A 15,820-nucleotide genomic window follows, 5' to 3' on the forward strand; every position below is an offset into this window, starting at 1 on the left:
AGGTTTGCAGTTTGGGGGTCCTTTTGGACTTAGCACTGAACCTGGAGGCCCAGATATTGACGGTGGCTGGGAGGTCCTTTGCACAATTAAAACCTGTGCACCAACTGTGCCCGTTCCTTGAGAAGCCAGATCTGGCCATGGTGGTACATGCCTTAATTACATCCCTTCTGGATTACTATAGCACGCTCTATGTGGGGCTGCCTCTGAAGAGCCCCTTGAAATTGGTCCAAAGATGGTCCAAAGAGCTACAGCCAGGTTGCTAACTGGGGCTGACTACAAGGAATGGACAACCCCCTGCTGCAGCAGCTCCACTGACTGCCAGTCTGTTTCTGGGCACAATTCAAAGTGATAAGTATGGCCTTTAAAGCCCTAGACCAGTAGTTCTCAGCCTTTGGGTCTCCCAAGTGTTTTGACCTACAACTCCCAGACATCCCAGCCAGTTTACCAGCTCTTAGGATTTCTGAAAGTTGAAGGCCAAAACATCTGGGGACCCACATGTTGAGAACCACTGCCCTATATGGCTCAGATCCATGCTATTTTGCCGACCGCATCTCCTTGTATGCACCTGCCCAGACTCTGAAATCTTCAGAAGAGGCTCTTCTCTCGGTCCCCGTTGGTGGGAACGAGAGAGTGGGCCTTTCTTCTCAGTGGCTGCATCTGGACTCAGGAACTTCCTTCTTCCAAGGGAAGCCAGAATGGCTCACTCCCTGCTGTCCTTCCGGTGGCAGGCTAAAACCTTTTTATTAAAGATAGGCTTTTAAAGAAGAAGATTTTTAAGATCATGTTAGAAGGTGCTGCGAAAATGTTTTAATGGATTCTAATGGTGAATTTTTAATAGTGTTTATGTGTAATTCTGTTTTAATTCTTGTTTGTTTATTTGTATTCTTAAATTGTATGCTAATGCTTTTGTGTCAAGCTGCTTTGAGTCTCCTCCAGGAAAGATACAGTGGGGTATAAATAAATATTGCAGTAGTAGTTGTTGTTGTTCATTCGTTCAGTCGTCTCCGACTCCAAAGTATTTCAACTTTGTCTCTAGTATCCTAGAGACAAAGTATTTCAACTTTGTCTCTAGTCTCCTTCCCTCCAATGGAGGATGGACTGGTTGGATCTTCTCGCAGTCCAAGGCACTCTCAGAACTTTAAAAATAATAATAATACAGAGCGATATAATTACTTTTGGAATAATGTATATTGTAATTAGTTGTTCCAGTGTGCCTTTCCAGAATAAAGAAACTCCTAGCATTATGTCCCAATGCACTTTATCAGAGATCTAGGATATCTGCATGCCCATCCCCCTCCTAACACTCCACCTGGTCACACCGAGCACTTTTTAACTTAATTATTACATTTGGCCCTGCCATTGATTTTAATTGCGTCATTGTGTGTTGTTAATGTTGTTGCTTTGTTTTTTGAGTTACTTTGTTGTTGTTGTTATTGTTTTTACTATTGTATGTGGTCTTGGCCTCTTGTAAGCCACACCGAGTCCTTCGGAAGATGGTAGCGGGGTACAAATAAAGGTTAATTATTATTATTATAAGTCCTGTATGGCAAAATTTAGTTGATTGTTGGGATGTATCAAATAATTTTTTAAAAAAAGTTTAAAATTGCAAGTGCTGTCATTCCAATTCTCTGCCATATGCTAGAGGGGAGAAAGAAGCACAGAAACCCATGTTCAAGAGCTACCTCTTTTGGTGTTGATTTTCATTAGTTCATCTCACCATTGGTTCTCAGAAGAGAGAAAAAGGAGGCATGGGACTGTTCCTTTCGGTAATAGCCACACTTTGTTCATAATGGCCATTTTCAAACTTCTGTATCCGCTATGAGCAAACCATTTTATTTTTGCTGAAATAGCTGATTAATCAGTTGTTCCTTTTCATGGCCATTGTATACATTGTTATGGAGCAGCTATAAGAAAAAGTTGTTTCCTCCTCACGTCCTTGGAGAGGATGAGCTTGAAAAGTTGTGTATCCACCTCATGGCATTTTGAAGTTTCATGCCATGTTGGAGCCCTAAAGTGTATTATTGTGAGGTGAAATGCTGATGGCTCAGCCCCATCACGGGTAATTTAAAAGTTGCTCGTAACAGCTCTGAGGATCAACTAGTCTGAGGCCAAATGTTTCAAAGTTTACAGCCAGCAAATAAAAGGAATACATCATTTTAGAAGGTGTCATCTTCTTGTCATGGAACTCCTTGATCTTTCTAGTTATAATCTCAAGTGAGATGTGTGTTTACAAGTAAACTTTGGATGGGAAGGAAAATCTCCTCTCATAGCGTAGTGTTACTATACATTAATCCTGACTTCATAAAGGTACACTTGGCACCCCGTCTTTCTTACAGCACTATGCTGCCATATTCACGTAGTTGCAATCTCATCAAATAAATCACTAAAATATTCCCCGTTAATAGAAAATTGATCCAATTTTTCTTTCATAGCCACATTTTGAAAGTATTGAAAAAATAGCTAAAAATAACATAAAATTGACTTTTTATCGCCTAGTGAAAACAGCAGCCATTTTCTTGATAAGTGTCATTTGTGACAGAAAGCAGTATCAAGAAAATCCGCAGTGGCAGATTTGAAACCCATTTCCAGATCTCAGGTGTGTCCACTTGTAATGGGAAAAGTAGTCCGTTTATTTGTAGAGAGGCTCTTAAAGTGTTAAGATGTTACAGATAAAGGGAAGAAAAATGGCTCCATTGCCTTCCAACAGGTACTTTGGATGATCAGTTTTTGTTTTGTTTTGTTCACCTTAATCTGTATCTGGGCTTTTATCCCCTAAAATAATAGGTGCTGAAGGACAGTTCAAAAACAAGCTTTTTTAGTATTTATATTTACAGTGAACGTTCATAGCACATTTTTACGCACAATCTTTTGAAGCCTAAAAATTGGTACTATGAGTGTATACCTTTTCCTGATGCAATTTGTGTAAATTGCACAGAACCTTCACAGTAACAATCTCCCTGCTTAGAAATAAAAAAAAAGTGGGTAGGATAAGTGAGAAAGGCAGCTTAGCATCTTGGTTTGAATGCTGGACTACTCCTTCTGTAGACCAGGGTTCAACTTGCCACTCAGCGATTGAAACCCAATGGCTAATCTTGGGCAAGTCATGCATTTGCAACCTTAGAGGATGACACTGAGAAATGCTTTCTTGAATTGATCCTGCCAGGAAAACCCTGTGATAGAGTTGACATAAGTCACAGTCTACTGGAAGGCATATAATAACAGCAAAGGATAAATGATGGGCATGGTGAACCAATGTTTAGTTCTTTCATTTTTTTTCTAAATCCTTTTAAGAAGTCACTCACTATTTTAGCCTAACTGATAGTGTTGAGAAATCAGCTGAGATAATGAGGAAAGCACATGCAATGCAAAAAGCCAGCGACTATTGAAGCAATTCTAAATTACATTGCCTTTGTTGGTGTGTTTCTGCAAGACAGGGGCTTGAACTGAATGGTTCTTATGGCCACTTCCGACTCTGTGACTCTACATAGTCAAACTATCCATTTCACAAATTTGTTCAGCGTGCAAAATAAGAATCAATAGTCGCCCAAAAACTACTTTCTTGGGGTTTCTTTCAGCTTTGTATGCTATTCCTACCAAATTTGGACAAACAAATTTGAGCGGTGCCCAGAATATGATTCTTGCTATGGAACTTTTGTTAGTGAATATGTATTGTCAAAGGCTTTCATGGCCGGAATCACTGGGTTGTTGTAGGTTTTTTCAGACTATATGGCCATGTTTTAAAGGCATTCTCTCTTGACATTTCGCCTGCATCTATGGCAAGCATCCTCAGAAGTTGTGAGGTCTGTTGGAACTAGGAAAATTGGGTTTATATATCTGTGGAATGACCAGGGTAAGACAAAGAACTCTTGTCTGTTGGAGCTAGGAGTGAATGTTTCAACTGACCACCTTGATTAGCATTTGATGGCCTGGCAGTTTTTTTGGTAGGGCTTGTTAGTACCTGGGGGAATCTTTTGTTGAGAGGTGATTAGCTGTCCCTGATTGTTTCCTCTCTATTGTTTTGCTGTTGTAATTTTAGAGTTTTTTAATAGCCAGATTTTGTTCATTTTCATGGTTTCCTCCTTTCTTTTGAAATTGTCCACATGCTTATGAATTTCAATGGTTTTTCTGTGTAGTCTGACATGGTGGTTGATAGAGTGGTCCAGCATTTCTGTGTTCTCAAATCATATGCTGTGTCCAAGTGGGTTCATCAGGTGCTCTTCTATTGCTGACTTCTCTGGTTGAAATAGTCGGCAGTGCCTTCCATGTTTCTTGATTCATGTTTGGGCACTGTGTTTGGTGGACCCTATGTAGACTTGTCCACAGCTGCAAGGTATATGGTAGAGTCTTGTTAGTGCATGGTATACGGTAGACTCTTGTTAGTGAATTGAGATAAAATCACCTTCCTTATCTCAGCTGCTTCAACCTTACAAGTTCTACTTGAAGGCAGCCACAGACCCATACTTGCTATTGCTGTTAGCCTGTTATAGTACTGTACTTAATTCCTGATCCCCTCATAGTTTGAGTTTGCACTATCTTCAGCCTGGCCTTTTAATTGCTCTGAATAAGCAGGATTATTTTATATATGTGTGTGTGTGTTATTGTGATAATGTTATTCTTATGTTGTTTTGTTAATTTTATGTTATGTTGTTTACGCTGTATGTTTTGGTGATGTTGCTTGGAAACCGCCCTGAGTTCCCCTCGGGGAGATAGAGCAGTATATAAATAAAGTTTTACTATTATTATTTTATAAGGCACGAAATGGTAAAAACACTGGACTCCTTAATTCAATTGAAAGCAGCACATTGTCTTTTATTTACAGAATATACAAGACAATCTTCAATCATGTCTGCTCACATCTCTGCACACTGCAAGAAGCACATTTCTTTCATATCAGAGCTTCTTCATCCAGTCAGCACAGGAAACTCCAAAAGTGACAATCTACCAATACTACACATCTTTATGTTTTAACCCATTAATCTCTGAAATCACACAGTTTAAACTATAAGCAGTTTTCATACCATATAACATTATATACTGACAACTTTTACCCCAGAAGAGTAGAGGAGGATGAAGGAGTATTCATTTCAGCACAATCCAGGTTATTGAACTCCTGCTATTACATACAATTACATACAGTGGAACTACCTAAAATAATCTTCCACCTTATGCGACTGTGGAGCAGAAAAAACAACTCCACACCTGTATGCTTGTCCACAATGCCCTGCCTCATGTACAGAGGAAGAGTTGTTTAAAGCTACAGACAATGTGGTTGCTGTTGCCCGGTTTTGGTCAAAAATTATTTAGCCGCTTGTGCTCCTTCTATTTTTATCAGTTATATATTAGTGTGTTAAATGCTTTTGACACAAAATAAATAATTGTTTTTGTCGTGTCAGGAGTGACTTGAGAAACTGCAAGTCGCTTCTGGTGTGAGAGAATTGGCCGTCTGCAAGGATGTTGCCCAGGGGACGCCTGGATGATTTGATGTTTTTATCATCCTTGTGGAAGGCTTCTCTCAGGTCCCCGCATGAGGAGCTGGAGTTGATAGAGGGAGCTCATCCGCCTCTCCTCGGATTCAAACCTGCAACCTGTCGGTCTTCAGTCCTGCCGGCACAGGGGTTTAACCCACTGCTCCACCGGGGACTCCAATAAATAAATAAAGCTCCTGCTATGATTCCAAAATCTTTTTTGAAAGCCCTGACAAGGGGAAATCTCTAATGCTTCAGTAACATGACATAGTTTAAAGACTAGTAATGTTCTGGTATGGGTGCCATCTTATCTGCCAAAATCAGTATTTCATGTCAGCAAATTTGGGAGAATGAGGTTGTGTTTTGGAAGAACGTCTTAAGAGCTTTTGGATTTTAATGTGATTTTTACTCTTAACTTTTCAGTGTCCATTTGTACTACCTGTTTCCAAGCTTAGAGGAAGGAGGCTTGGCAACATATCGCACAGCCATCGTTCAGAATCAGCATCTTGCCATGCTGGCTAAGGTACATATCTGTATATTTACCATCTCATAATTGTTAGATCTTAATGTGATTTAGCTGCATAATTCCTCAGTCTGTGTCTCTGTGTGAAGAAGGCATAAATTCTGCTTTCTGCCCCCAAGGCCGTTCAAATACCAGAAGTGGCTGTCTAGATAGAGATCAATATGTGTTTGATATGAGCTGTAGTATTAGAAAGTTATGGAAGATTCACTAAGAGGTACTTCCTTCAATTTATGTTTCACAGTGCACATGAAAAATTCTCTCTCGTGCACATTTCACATTATGTATACCTACATATTATAGGAGTATTTGCTTATCAATATGTAAAGCGTATTGCCATCAGTACCAAAGGCAGATAGGAAGTGATAGCTATATATGCAGGACTGGAAAAACATCTTGCTTGCTATTATGATGGTGAATATTAAGAGAATTCTGAAAAAAATATGTAATTAAGGTGGCCTTCATGCTGTAGACTGGGATCAGTATCTCTGTTTCAGCCTCATGTAACATCCCACCCTCTAATAACTGTGTCAGCTTGTTTGCCTAGTGATGCTTTTAAGCCAAAATTAAGGGGTGAAGCATAGGAGCAGGAAAAAAATTGAGAAAAAGATGGATGTGTTTGATAAAAAAAACCTGAAAGTGGTTCAAGATGGGGGAACCCTTGCTGTGGAAACACTGAAAACTACTTGTAACCTGCTTTTAGCACTGATGTGTAGGAATATTTTATTTATTTATCGTGTCAGAAGCAAATTGAAGGTTGTAGGTATCACGTATTTATTTATTTATTATTTTATTTATTATTTTATTTATTTCCTGCATTTATTAACCGCCGCTCTCAGCCCTAGGGCGACTCGTGGCGGTGAACAACAACATAGAAAAGACAGTTTACAATAAATCAGGACAGTACACAACAATCTACTACTACGTAACATAAACTTATACTAAAAATCCGCTTCGTCATATCATGGGGTCATAATCAGTTTCATAGTCATAGTCCATTCCAGTCATCATTTCCAATGATATAGCACTCAGTTGAAGGCCAACTCGAAAAGCCATGTTTTCAGGCTCCTACGAAAGGCCATAAGGGAGGGCGCCTGTCTAACTTCAGCAGGGAGGGCGTTCCACAGCCGGGGGGCCACCACCGAGAAGGCCCGCTCTCTCGTCCCCGCCAGACGTGCCTGCGAGGCAGGCGGGACCGAGAGAAGGGCCTCCCCAGATGATCTCAAGGTCCTCGTGGGCTCGTAGGCCGAGATGCGGTCTGCAAGGTATTTTGGGCCGGAACCGTTTAGGGCTTTGTAGGATAACACCAGCACCTTAAATTGGGCCCGGTAGCAAATCGGCAGCCAATGGAGCTGGGACAGCAGAGGCGTTGTATGCTCCCTGCGCCCTGCTCCTGTTAGCAACATGGCTGCCGTGCGCTGGACTAGCTGAAGCTTCTGGGCCGTCTTCAAGGGAAGCCCCACGTAGAGAGCGTTGCAGTAGTCGAGGCGGGATGTGACCAAAGCGTGTACCACCGTGGCCAAGTCAGACTTCCCAAGATACGGGCGCAGCTGGCGCACAAGCCTAAGCTGTGCAAATGCTCCCCTGGTCACCGCTGAAACCTGGGGATCCAGGCTCAGCGACGAGTCCAGGGTCACACCCAAGCTGCGAACCTGCGCCTTCAAGGGGAGTGCGACCCCGTCCAGCACAGGCTGTAACCCTATACCCTGCTCGGCCTTGCGACTGACCAGGAGTACCTCTGTCTTGTCTGGATTTAATTTCAGTTTGTTCGCCCTCATCCAGACCATTACAGCGGCCAGGCACCGGTTCAGGACTTCGACGGCTTCCTTAGTAGTAGGTGGAAAGGAGTGACAGAGTTGGACATCATCTGCGTACAGATGGCACCGCACCCCGAAACTCCGGATGATCTCACCCAGCGGCTTCATGTAGATGTTAAACAGCATGGGGGACAGGATGGAGCCCTGAGGAACCCCACAGGTCAAAGGCTGTGGTGTTGAACAGGAGTCCCCCAATAACACCTTCTGGGTACGACCCTCCAGAAATGACCGGAGCCACTGCAAAGCAGTGCCCCCAAGACCCATCTCTGCAAGGCGCCCCAGAAGAATACCGTGGTCGACGGTATCGAAGGCCGCTGAGAGGTCCAGGAGCACCAACAGGGACACACTCCCCCGTCTAGCTCCCGGCGTAGATCATCGACTAAGGCGACCAAGACCGTCTCGGTACCATGTCCCGGTCTGAAACCAGACTGTGCCGGATCCAGATAATTCGTGTCTCTCAAGAATACCTGGAGATGTGAGGCCACCACGCTTTCCATGACTTTGCCCAAGAAGGGAAGATTGGAAACAGGCCGAAAGTTGTCGAATTTGGTGGGGTCCAATGATGGTTTCTTCAACAGCGGCTTTATAACAGCCTGTTTTAGGCTCGCTGGAATCTTGCCTTCCCGAAGGGAGGCATTAACCACCACCGTTACCCACTCGGCCAATCCCCCTCTGGCCTCCTTCAGAAGCCAGGATGGGCAGGGGTCTAGGATGGACGTGGTGGGCCTCATTCCTCCAAGTATCTTGTCCACATCCTCGGGCTTCACAAACTGAAAAGAATCCAACAAAATAGGACAAGCAGGTGCTTGTGTCACATCCACGGAGACTGCATTTAATGTGGCGTTCAGCCCAGAGCGGATCAAAGCGACTTTGTCTGCAAAGAACCGAGCAAATGCTTCACAGCGCGTGGCCGAATTGTCAGGGCTCCCACCTGAGGTAGGGGGAGTTAAAAGACCTCTGACAATCCGAAACAACTCCGCCGGACGGTTTTTTGCAGACGCAATAGTAGCCGCAAAGAAAGTTTTCTTTGCGGCTTTTATTGCCGCGGCATATGCCCTTAGAAAGGACACAAACCGTGTTCGATTTGGCTCGCTTGGGTCCGAGCGCCACACGCTCTCTAGTACCCTCTTCCTTCGCTTCATCGCTGCCAGCTCCTCAGTGAACCAAGGAGCTGGTTTAGCTCGGTTACTTGAGAGGGGACGTTCCGGAGCGATCCTGTCAATTGCCCTGGTCATCTCCCCATTCCAGAGAGCGACCAAGGCCTCGACATGGTCACCTACCGAGGTGGCGGGAAAATCCCCAAGAGCCGTCAGGAATCCATTCGGATCCATAAGCCTCCTGGGGCAGACCATCTTAATGGGTCCTCCACCCTTGCGGAGGTTAGGGGGCGCAGTGAGCCTAAATCTGATCAGGAAGTGGTCGGTCCATGGCAACGGAGAGATAGACAACTCCTCCACACCGCCACCCTGCTCCCATCCCTGGCAGAAGACCAAGTCCAATGTGTGTCCAGCACAGTGGGTGGGGCCAGTTATTTGTTGGGACAGCCCCATGGTTGCCATGGCGGACATGAAGTCCTGAGCCGCTCCTGTGAGGGTTGCCTCGGCATGGATGTTGAAGTCCCCCAGCACAAGAAGCCGTTGGGACTCCACCGCCAGGCTCGAGACCACCCCCGCTAGCTCAGGTAGGGAGACTGTAGTGCAGCGAGGTGGACGGTACACTAACAGAATCCCTATTCTGTCCCGGTCACCCACCCTCAGGTGGACGCATTCAAAATTTGTGGTCTGCGGGATGGGGCTCCTGGTCAGATGGATGGAATCTCTATAGACCACTGCGACCCCGCCTCCCCGTCCTCCGGCTCTTGGTTGGTGTTGCACGGAGAAACCTGGAGGACAAAGCTGGGAGAGGTTTACGCCCCCAGCTTCATCCAACCAGGTCTCCGTGATGCACGCCAGATCTGCCCGCTCCTCCAGGATTAAATCCTGGATCCAGGTCGTTTTTCCGTTGACAGATCTGGCGTTCAACAACACCACCTTCAAACCGGAGGGTCCGCTCACCTGGTTACACCAATTTACCTTAGGAGACCGGTTGGGGATTGTTAATATGGATAAGCAGTCCGAATTAGGCCGAATTTGAGGTCTCCTTTTTCCGCATCTCCTCCTTCCCACCACGACCTCTATGGGGGCCCCTCGGCTAGTGGAACACCTCCCCCCCTCCATGCCGCAATCCAGAGCCAAGAAATTGCCTTCTGCTTTGCTCGTTGTTAGATTTTTTGATTCTTGCCAACATCCTCTCTCCCCCTCCCCCCCCTCCCTACCCCATTTTCATTCACAGGCTCCAACCCACCTCCTCTTCTGCCCCCTCCGCTACACAGTAGTAACAGGGACAGTACATAAAGGGGGATGGGGAACCACATGGATAGCAGCAATACAGGTGGTAGTAGATGTTCCGGCCACCCCAATGGGATAGTTCTTAAAGTGCACAAGTTTTAGGTGCAACCCCGCCAATAATAATATTCAATCAGCAACAAACCCTACGTGCCATCGGGCACATTCATAAAGTGCTGGATCTAAAGTGCTCTGTTCAATGATAATTAAAGTGCGGCACAGAGGGACAGGGAAGGGGCGTAAGTGCTGGTGCAATCTAGCAGCAGACGGCAGGCGCCTTAAAGTGCTCTGTTACGTTCTTATCACATTAGCAACAGATGACAACAAATGACAACCAGGAATGTACTAAGTTGGTAATATATAATCACCCTCCTATGGGGATGAAAATGATGGCAAATTAGCTAAATGCTGATATGATCTCAGGTGAAATCCCTAGACGGTTGGTATGCCAGCAGATAGGGCTTCCGGGGATGGCAACTCGGCGGTGGGGCAGCACAGATGGTCAATCACACTCTTACTCAATGTGTATCAACGTAAGGAAGGCCAGCTTAAAGGTCTACACAGAAGTATACATAAGAGGCCAGCACAAAGGTCTACACAGAGGTCTACACAAGAAGGTCAGTACACAATATCTCATAGAGGTCCACACAAAGACGGCCAGTACAAAAGATCTACACAAACTCAGTCAGACCCTCCGCGGTCTCGTCGTTTCGCCCTGGTGGAGAATGGGCGGCAATGGAGGCCGTGACTCAGCAGCGGCCTGATGGAAAAGGCGGCCGGATGATGGTAATGGCCGCAGCGATAACGGCCTGATGGAGAAGGCAGCGACGGCCCCCGGTCGCGGCGACGGCGGTGGTCCGGCGGTTGTTCGGTCTCTGACCACCGGGTGGTGATGGTCTCGCCCGGGCGGCGACGGCCTAGCGGTGAAGGTGGCCGCCACTCAACAGCGGCCTGATGGTAATGAGGCCGCGGCGGCGGCCTAATTGCAGTTGCGGCCTAGCGGCGGCTGCGGCCCAATGGAGGCGGCGACGGCGGCCCGGCGGTGGCTCTGCCCCTGTAGAGGGCGGCGGTGGTTTCGTCCGGGCGGCCGCGGCCTAGCGTTGGTATCGGCCGCAGCAACGGCCGCGGCCTGTTAATAATGGCGGCCGCGGCAGCCGCGGCAGCGTTGGCCGCGGCCTGGTGGCTGCGGTCCAGCGGCGGCCTGGCGATGGTCTGGCCGGCCCAGCGATGGACCGGTAGCGGCCCGGTGGGGCTCCCAGCCAGCCGCAAGGCCCGCTGCGGGGCAGCAACGATTTCCTCCGGGCGGCGGCGGCAGCGGCCCAGCGATGGTGTCGGCCGCGGCCCAGTCGCAATGGCGGCTGCGGCAGCCGCAACGGCGGCGGCGGCCCAGCGGCCTAGTGGCCTAGTGGCGATGGTCTGGCCGGTCTGGCCGGCCTGGTGGTGGTCCGGCGGCTGCGACAGTGGCGGCCCGGCGGCGTTCGGCCCCCCACAGTGGGCGGCGGCGGCCCCCTCCGGGTGGCGGCCCAGCGATGATGGCGGCCGCGGCTCAGCGGGAGCGGAGGCCCGGCAGCGCCCGGCAGAGAGCCGATGGAGGCCCGATGGAGACGGCGGCAGCGGCGATTTAAAAAGACAAACAAAGTTTAAAACTTGCCATTATGCTAAATGTCCTTTTATCAGAAGCTGGCCAGTTGGAGTGCCTCTGCTGTCACTGTGAGAAGGTCCTCCATTGTGCATGTGGCAGGTCTCAGGCTGCATTGTAATAGGTGGTCTGCAGTTTGCTCTTCTCTTTGTAGCCCCATTTCTTAAGATTGGCTCTGCACCTCGTGGGGCCAGAGCACAGTCTGTTCAACGCCTTCCAAGTTGCCTAGTCTTCTGTGTGCCCAGGAGGGAGTCTCTCATCCAATACCAGCCATGGATTGAGGTTCTGGGTTTTAGCCTGCCACTTTTGGACTCTCGTTTGCTGAGGTGTTCCTGCGAGTATCTCTTTATCTTAAACTTATACATCAAAATTGAAAAGTTGGGTGGGAAGACTCATTGTAACAAATTAAATGGAGAAAGTTAGAATACTTATAATGGAATTGTGGCAAATTTGTCATATTCCGCTTTGTTGCCTATCCTGCCAAGATCTGGTGGGAATTGACATACTCTACCAACATATTGGTAATTGTAATTCATCCACAGCACATTTCTTCTGCTGATCACAACAGCTAATTCTACAGGACTAAAGAGAAAATGTGGAAGCCTTATTAAAACTAGAAGTTAGCTGTGCTGGTCAGTGACCGTAATAAAGTTTTGTACTTGTACTTGTACTAGAAGGTAGCATTTGTAATTATGACATAATTCCAAGTTGGGGGTGTGGAGTGGTCATATCATAGAATGAGAAAATTTTGTGAAATCCTGAAGCTAATATTTTCCATCCACATGCTGGAGCTTTAAAGTTTATGAATATTTTTGTGTCTCAGTCTCTACTCTCCCTTTTGAGTTACTCGACATTTAGAAAATGAAGCGTTTCTCACCATTTCACCTCTGTGTAAGGGAATGGTCTTCAAAATAAAATCTATGCTGATCAGCTTGCAGGCAAAGTTATTCTCAGGAGCGTGTCTTGCAATCTCTATCTGAGAGAAGAAGAAACCCCCAGTGCCAGAAAGAACACTTCCTCCAGGCCCTTCTGGCCTCTTCCATAATGAATTTGGGGCTCAGTATAGTAGATAGGGAGTTGGCAGAAGGAAGAGGTCGAGATGTACAAAGGGGAGAGATAAAGAAAGTCCCATTAGGTAAAGCTACACATCCTTGCACACAGTGGATATAATTCCATATGTATGCATACATGTGGCTGTCTGTAAACATGCTGTTGTCTGTGTGTGTGTCTGTGTAAACTTCCTCCTCCCAAGAATGAGAATGTTTTTAACCACGGTTCCCAGAATTCTTTAACATACAATCCCCCCCCCCCGCCTCCTTTTGTCAGCTTCACTGGCTGCCAGTCTGCTACCTAGCACAATTCAAAGTGCTGGCTTTAGCCTATAAAGCCCTAAACCAGTGATTCTCAACCTGTAGGTCCCCAGGTGTTTTGGCCAACAACTCCCAGAAATCCCACCCAGTTTACCAGCTGTTAGGATTTCTGGGAGTTGAAGGCCAAAAACATCTGGGGACCCCAGGTTGAGAACCGCTGCAAACAGTTCTGGCCGAGCTTACCTCTCTGAACATACTGTATCTCCCTCTATGATCCACCTTGAAGGCTAAGATTGGCTCTGCTCTCGGTCCCACCCCACTCAAAAGCACAACTGGTGGGGGCGAGAGACAGGGCCTTCTCAATGGTAGCCCCATCTATGGAACTCCCTCCCCAGCAAAATTAGATCCCCCCCTCGGGACCTTCAGGGGGAAAAACCAACTAAAAACATGGCTTTGGGATCAAGCTTTTGGTCAGTAAATGGGAGCAGTGCAGTAAGAGACTATTAATAACATAATGACAACTCGAATCGGCCCTGGAATATGACCTGGATTGTGCGATTTTAATTCATGTTTTAAAGTTTATGTTTTAAATTGGTTTAGATTTTAATGCATTTATTATTTATGTATATGTATATGCACTATTGAATTGTTGCCTTTGTAAAGCGGCCCTGAGTCCCCTTCAGGGTGAGAAAGGTGGGGTACAAGTGTGGCAAATAAATATATAAATAAATAAACTTCTAGCTCAGTGTTTCTCAACCTTCCTAATGCCGTGACCCCTTAATACAGTTCCTCATGTTTTGGTGACCCCCAACCATAAAATTATTTTTGTTGCTACTCCATACATGTAATTTTTCTATTGTAATGTAATGTAATGTAAATATCTGATAATGCAGGATGTATTTTCATTCACTGGACCAAATTTCGCACAAATACCTGATAGGCTCAAATTTGAATACTAGTGGGGTTGTGTGTGTGGGGGGGGGGGTTGATTTTGTCATTTGGGAGTTGTAGATGCAGGGATGTATAGTTCACCTATAATCAAAGAGCATGCTGAACTCCACCAATGATGGAATTGAACCAAATTTGGCACACAGAACTCCCATGACCAACAGAAAATACTGGAAGGGTTTGGTGGTCACTGACCTTGAGTTTTGGAGTTGTAGTTCACCTACATCAGAGAGCACTCAAACAATGATGGATCTGGATCAAACTTGGCACGAATCCTCAATATGCCCAAAAGTGAACTCTGGTGGAGTTTGGGGGAAATTAGACCTTGACATTTGGGAGTTGTAGTTGCTGGGATTTATAGTTCACCTACAATCAAAGAGCATTCTGAACTCCACCAATGACAGAATTGGGTCAACTTCCCACACAGAATCCCCACGACCAACAGAAAATACTGTGTTTCCTGATGGTCTTTGGTGACCCTTCTGACACCCCCTTGCGACACCTCCCAGGGATTGAGAAACGCTGTTCTAGCTGGTGTATTCTACAAGTTATAGTCCAAAAAACCACCCTCTTCCAAGCTCTGGTATAGATATCCATGCACACATCACTTGTCACAGCTCAAACCAGGATCTGAAAAGCAGTAGAAGTACCAGAGCTTTTACCAGACATATCTTTGATCCCCTAGAAAGCTAGTCCTAATAGTTGGGGGCTTTCCATCATTGTATTCAAGGAAATAGAAAGAGTTACTATCTAAGCAAATTGGGAGCAGAAGCACTTAGAATCCTGACGTTCTGCCTGTAACCTGTAGTTTTGCATGTTTTCTAATTGCTCCCACTAGCTTTACTTCCAAACATAACCACACAGCAGCGCCTGCCTCATATTTAAACTACCGAAAGATTTACCGGTGTGCTAGATGCTGCTGAAAACACAGAAGTGGCTTGCTTACTGCCCAGAGGGCTTACGATTGATCTTTCAATTTACTTTCTTTTAACCAGTGCCACTTACACTCCCGAAGATGCATAGCTCATTGATTTCCCCCTGTATTTCTTGGGTCTTCAAAATCCCTCTCCCTCCCTTCTAATTATCGCGCTACACCTTCTGCCCGCGTGTCGCTTTTCTTCCCAATGAAGCAGAGCAAACTTTCAGGCCGGGGCCATCATTCTCTGGATGCTTTCCATGCAGTTAATATAAAGCAAGCATGTGTTTTCTTGCCACCTGGCCATCTGTATTTCTGCTTCGTCTTCAGATTTATACCCCCCGATTCACTACAGAAAGCTCTCAGGGCAGTAGTGTTTCATACTCCCCTAGAATTTAGGATTCACTTTTATAGCCCAAGCTGGCACCCCTTACAGCGTTGCTTGCAGTTGTGGGTTATTCTCATCTCTTTTGCATTGCTGGCAGGGGAGAGGAGCTCTTTTTTCTGAATGTATAAGAAAAGAATGTGGGGAACAATCTTTTCAGGCTCCCTTGCAATCCTTTCTTATAATCATAGGCTATGTGGGCATGATTAGAATTGTGGCCTGAAAAGGTAACGTTTCCATTCTCTGTCCAAATTCATTTCCTATCTTTGTTCTGTGGGAGGACACTGCAAAGGAACAAACAGGAACTAAGTAGCATATGTATAATAATTAACCTTGTTATTTCCATGCCAAAACCATCAGTTAATGATGGTGTGGGAAGTAACCATGTCACCACATGCCTCCAGCATGTTTTTTTATTTGATATGGTAATATAAAA

At 46.0% G+C, this 15,820-nt stretch overlaps 1 protein-coding gene across 1 annotated transcript in view; it reads left to right on the forward strand.

The window, feature by feature from the left end:
* The window catches only part of DROSHA (drosha ribonuclease III), a 164,123-nt gene that overhangs the window by 79,425 nt on the left and 68,878 nt on the right, over positions 1-15,820 (forward strand). Inside the window, exon 21 of the mRNA XM_060774694.2 lies at positions 5,889-5,988. Coding sequence (XP_060630677.2) covers positions 5,889-5,988 — 100 coding nt within the window. The remainder of the gene's footprint in view (positions 1-5,888; positions 5,989-15,820) is intronic.

The sequence above is a fragment of the Anolis sagrei genome, chromosome 4 (genome assembly GCF_037176765.1).
Source record: "Anolis sagrei isolate rAnoSag1 chromosome 4, rAnoSag1.mat, whole genome shotgun sequence".
NCBI classification, from domain to species: domain Eukaryota; kingdom Metazoa; phylum Chordata; class Lepidosauria; order Squamata; family Dactyloidae; genus Anolis; species Anolis sagrei.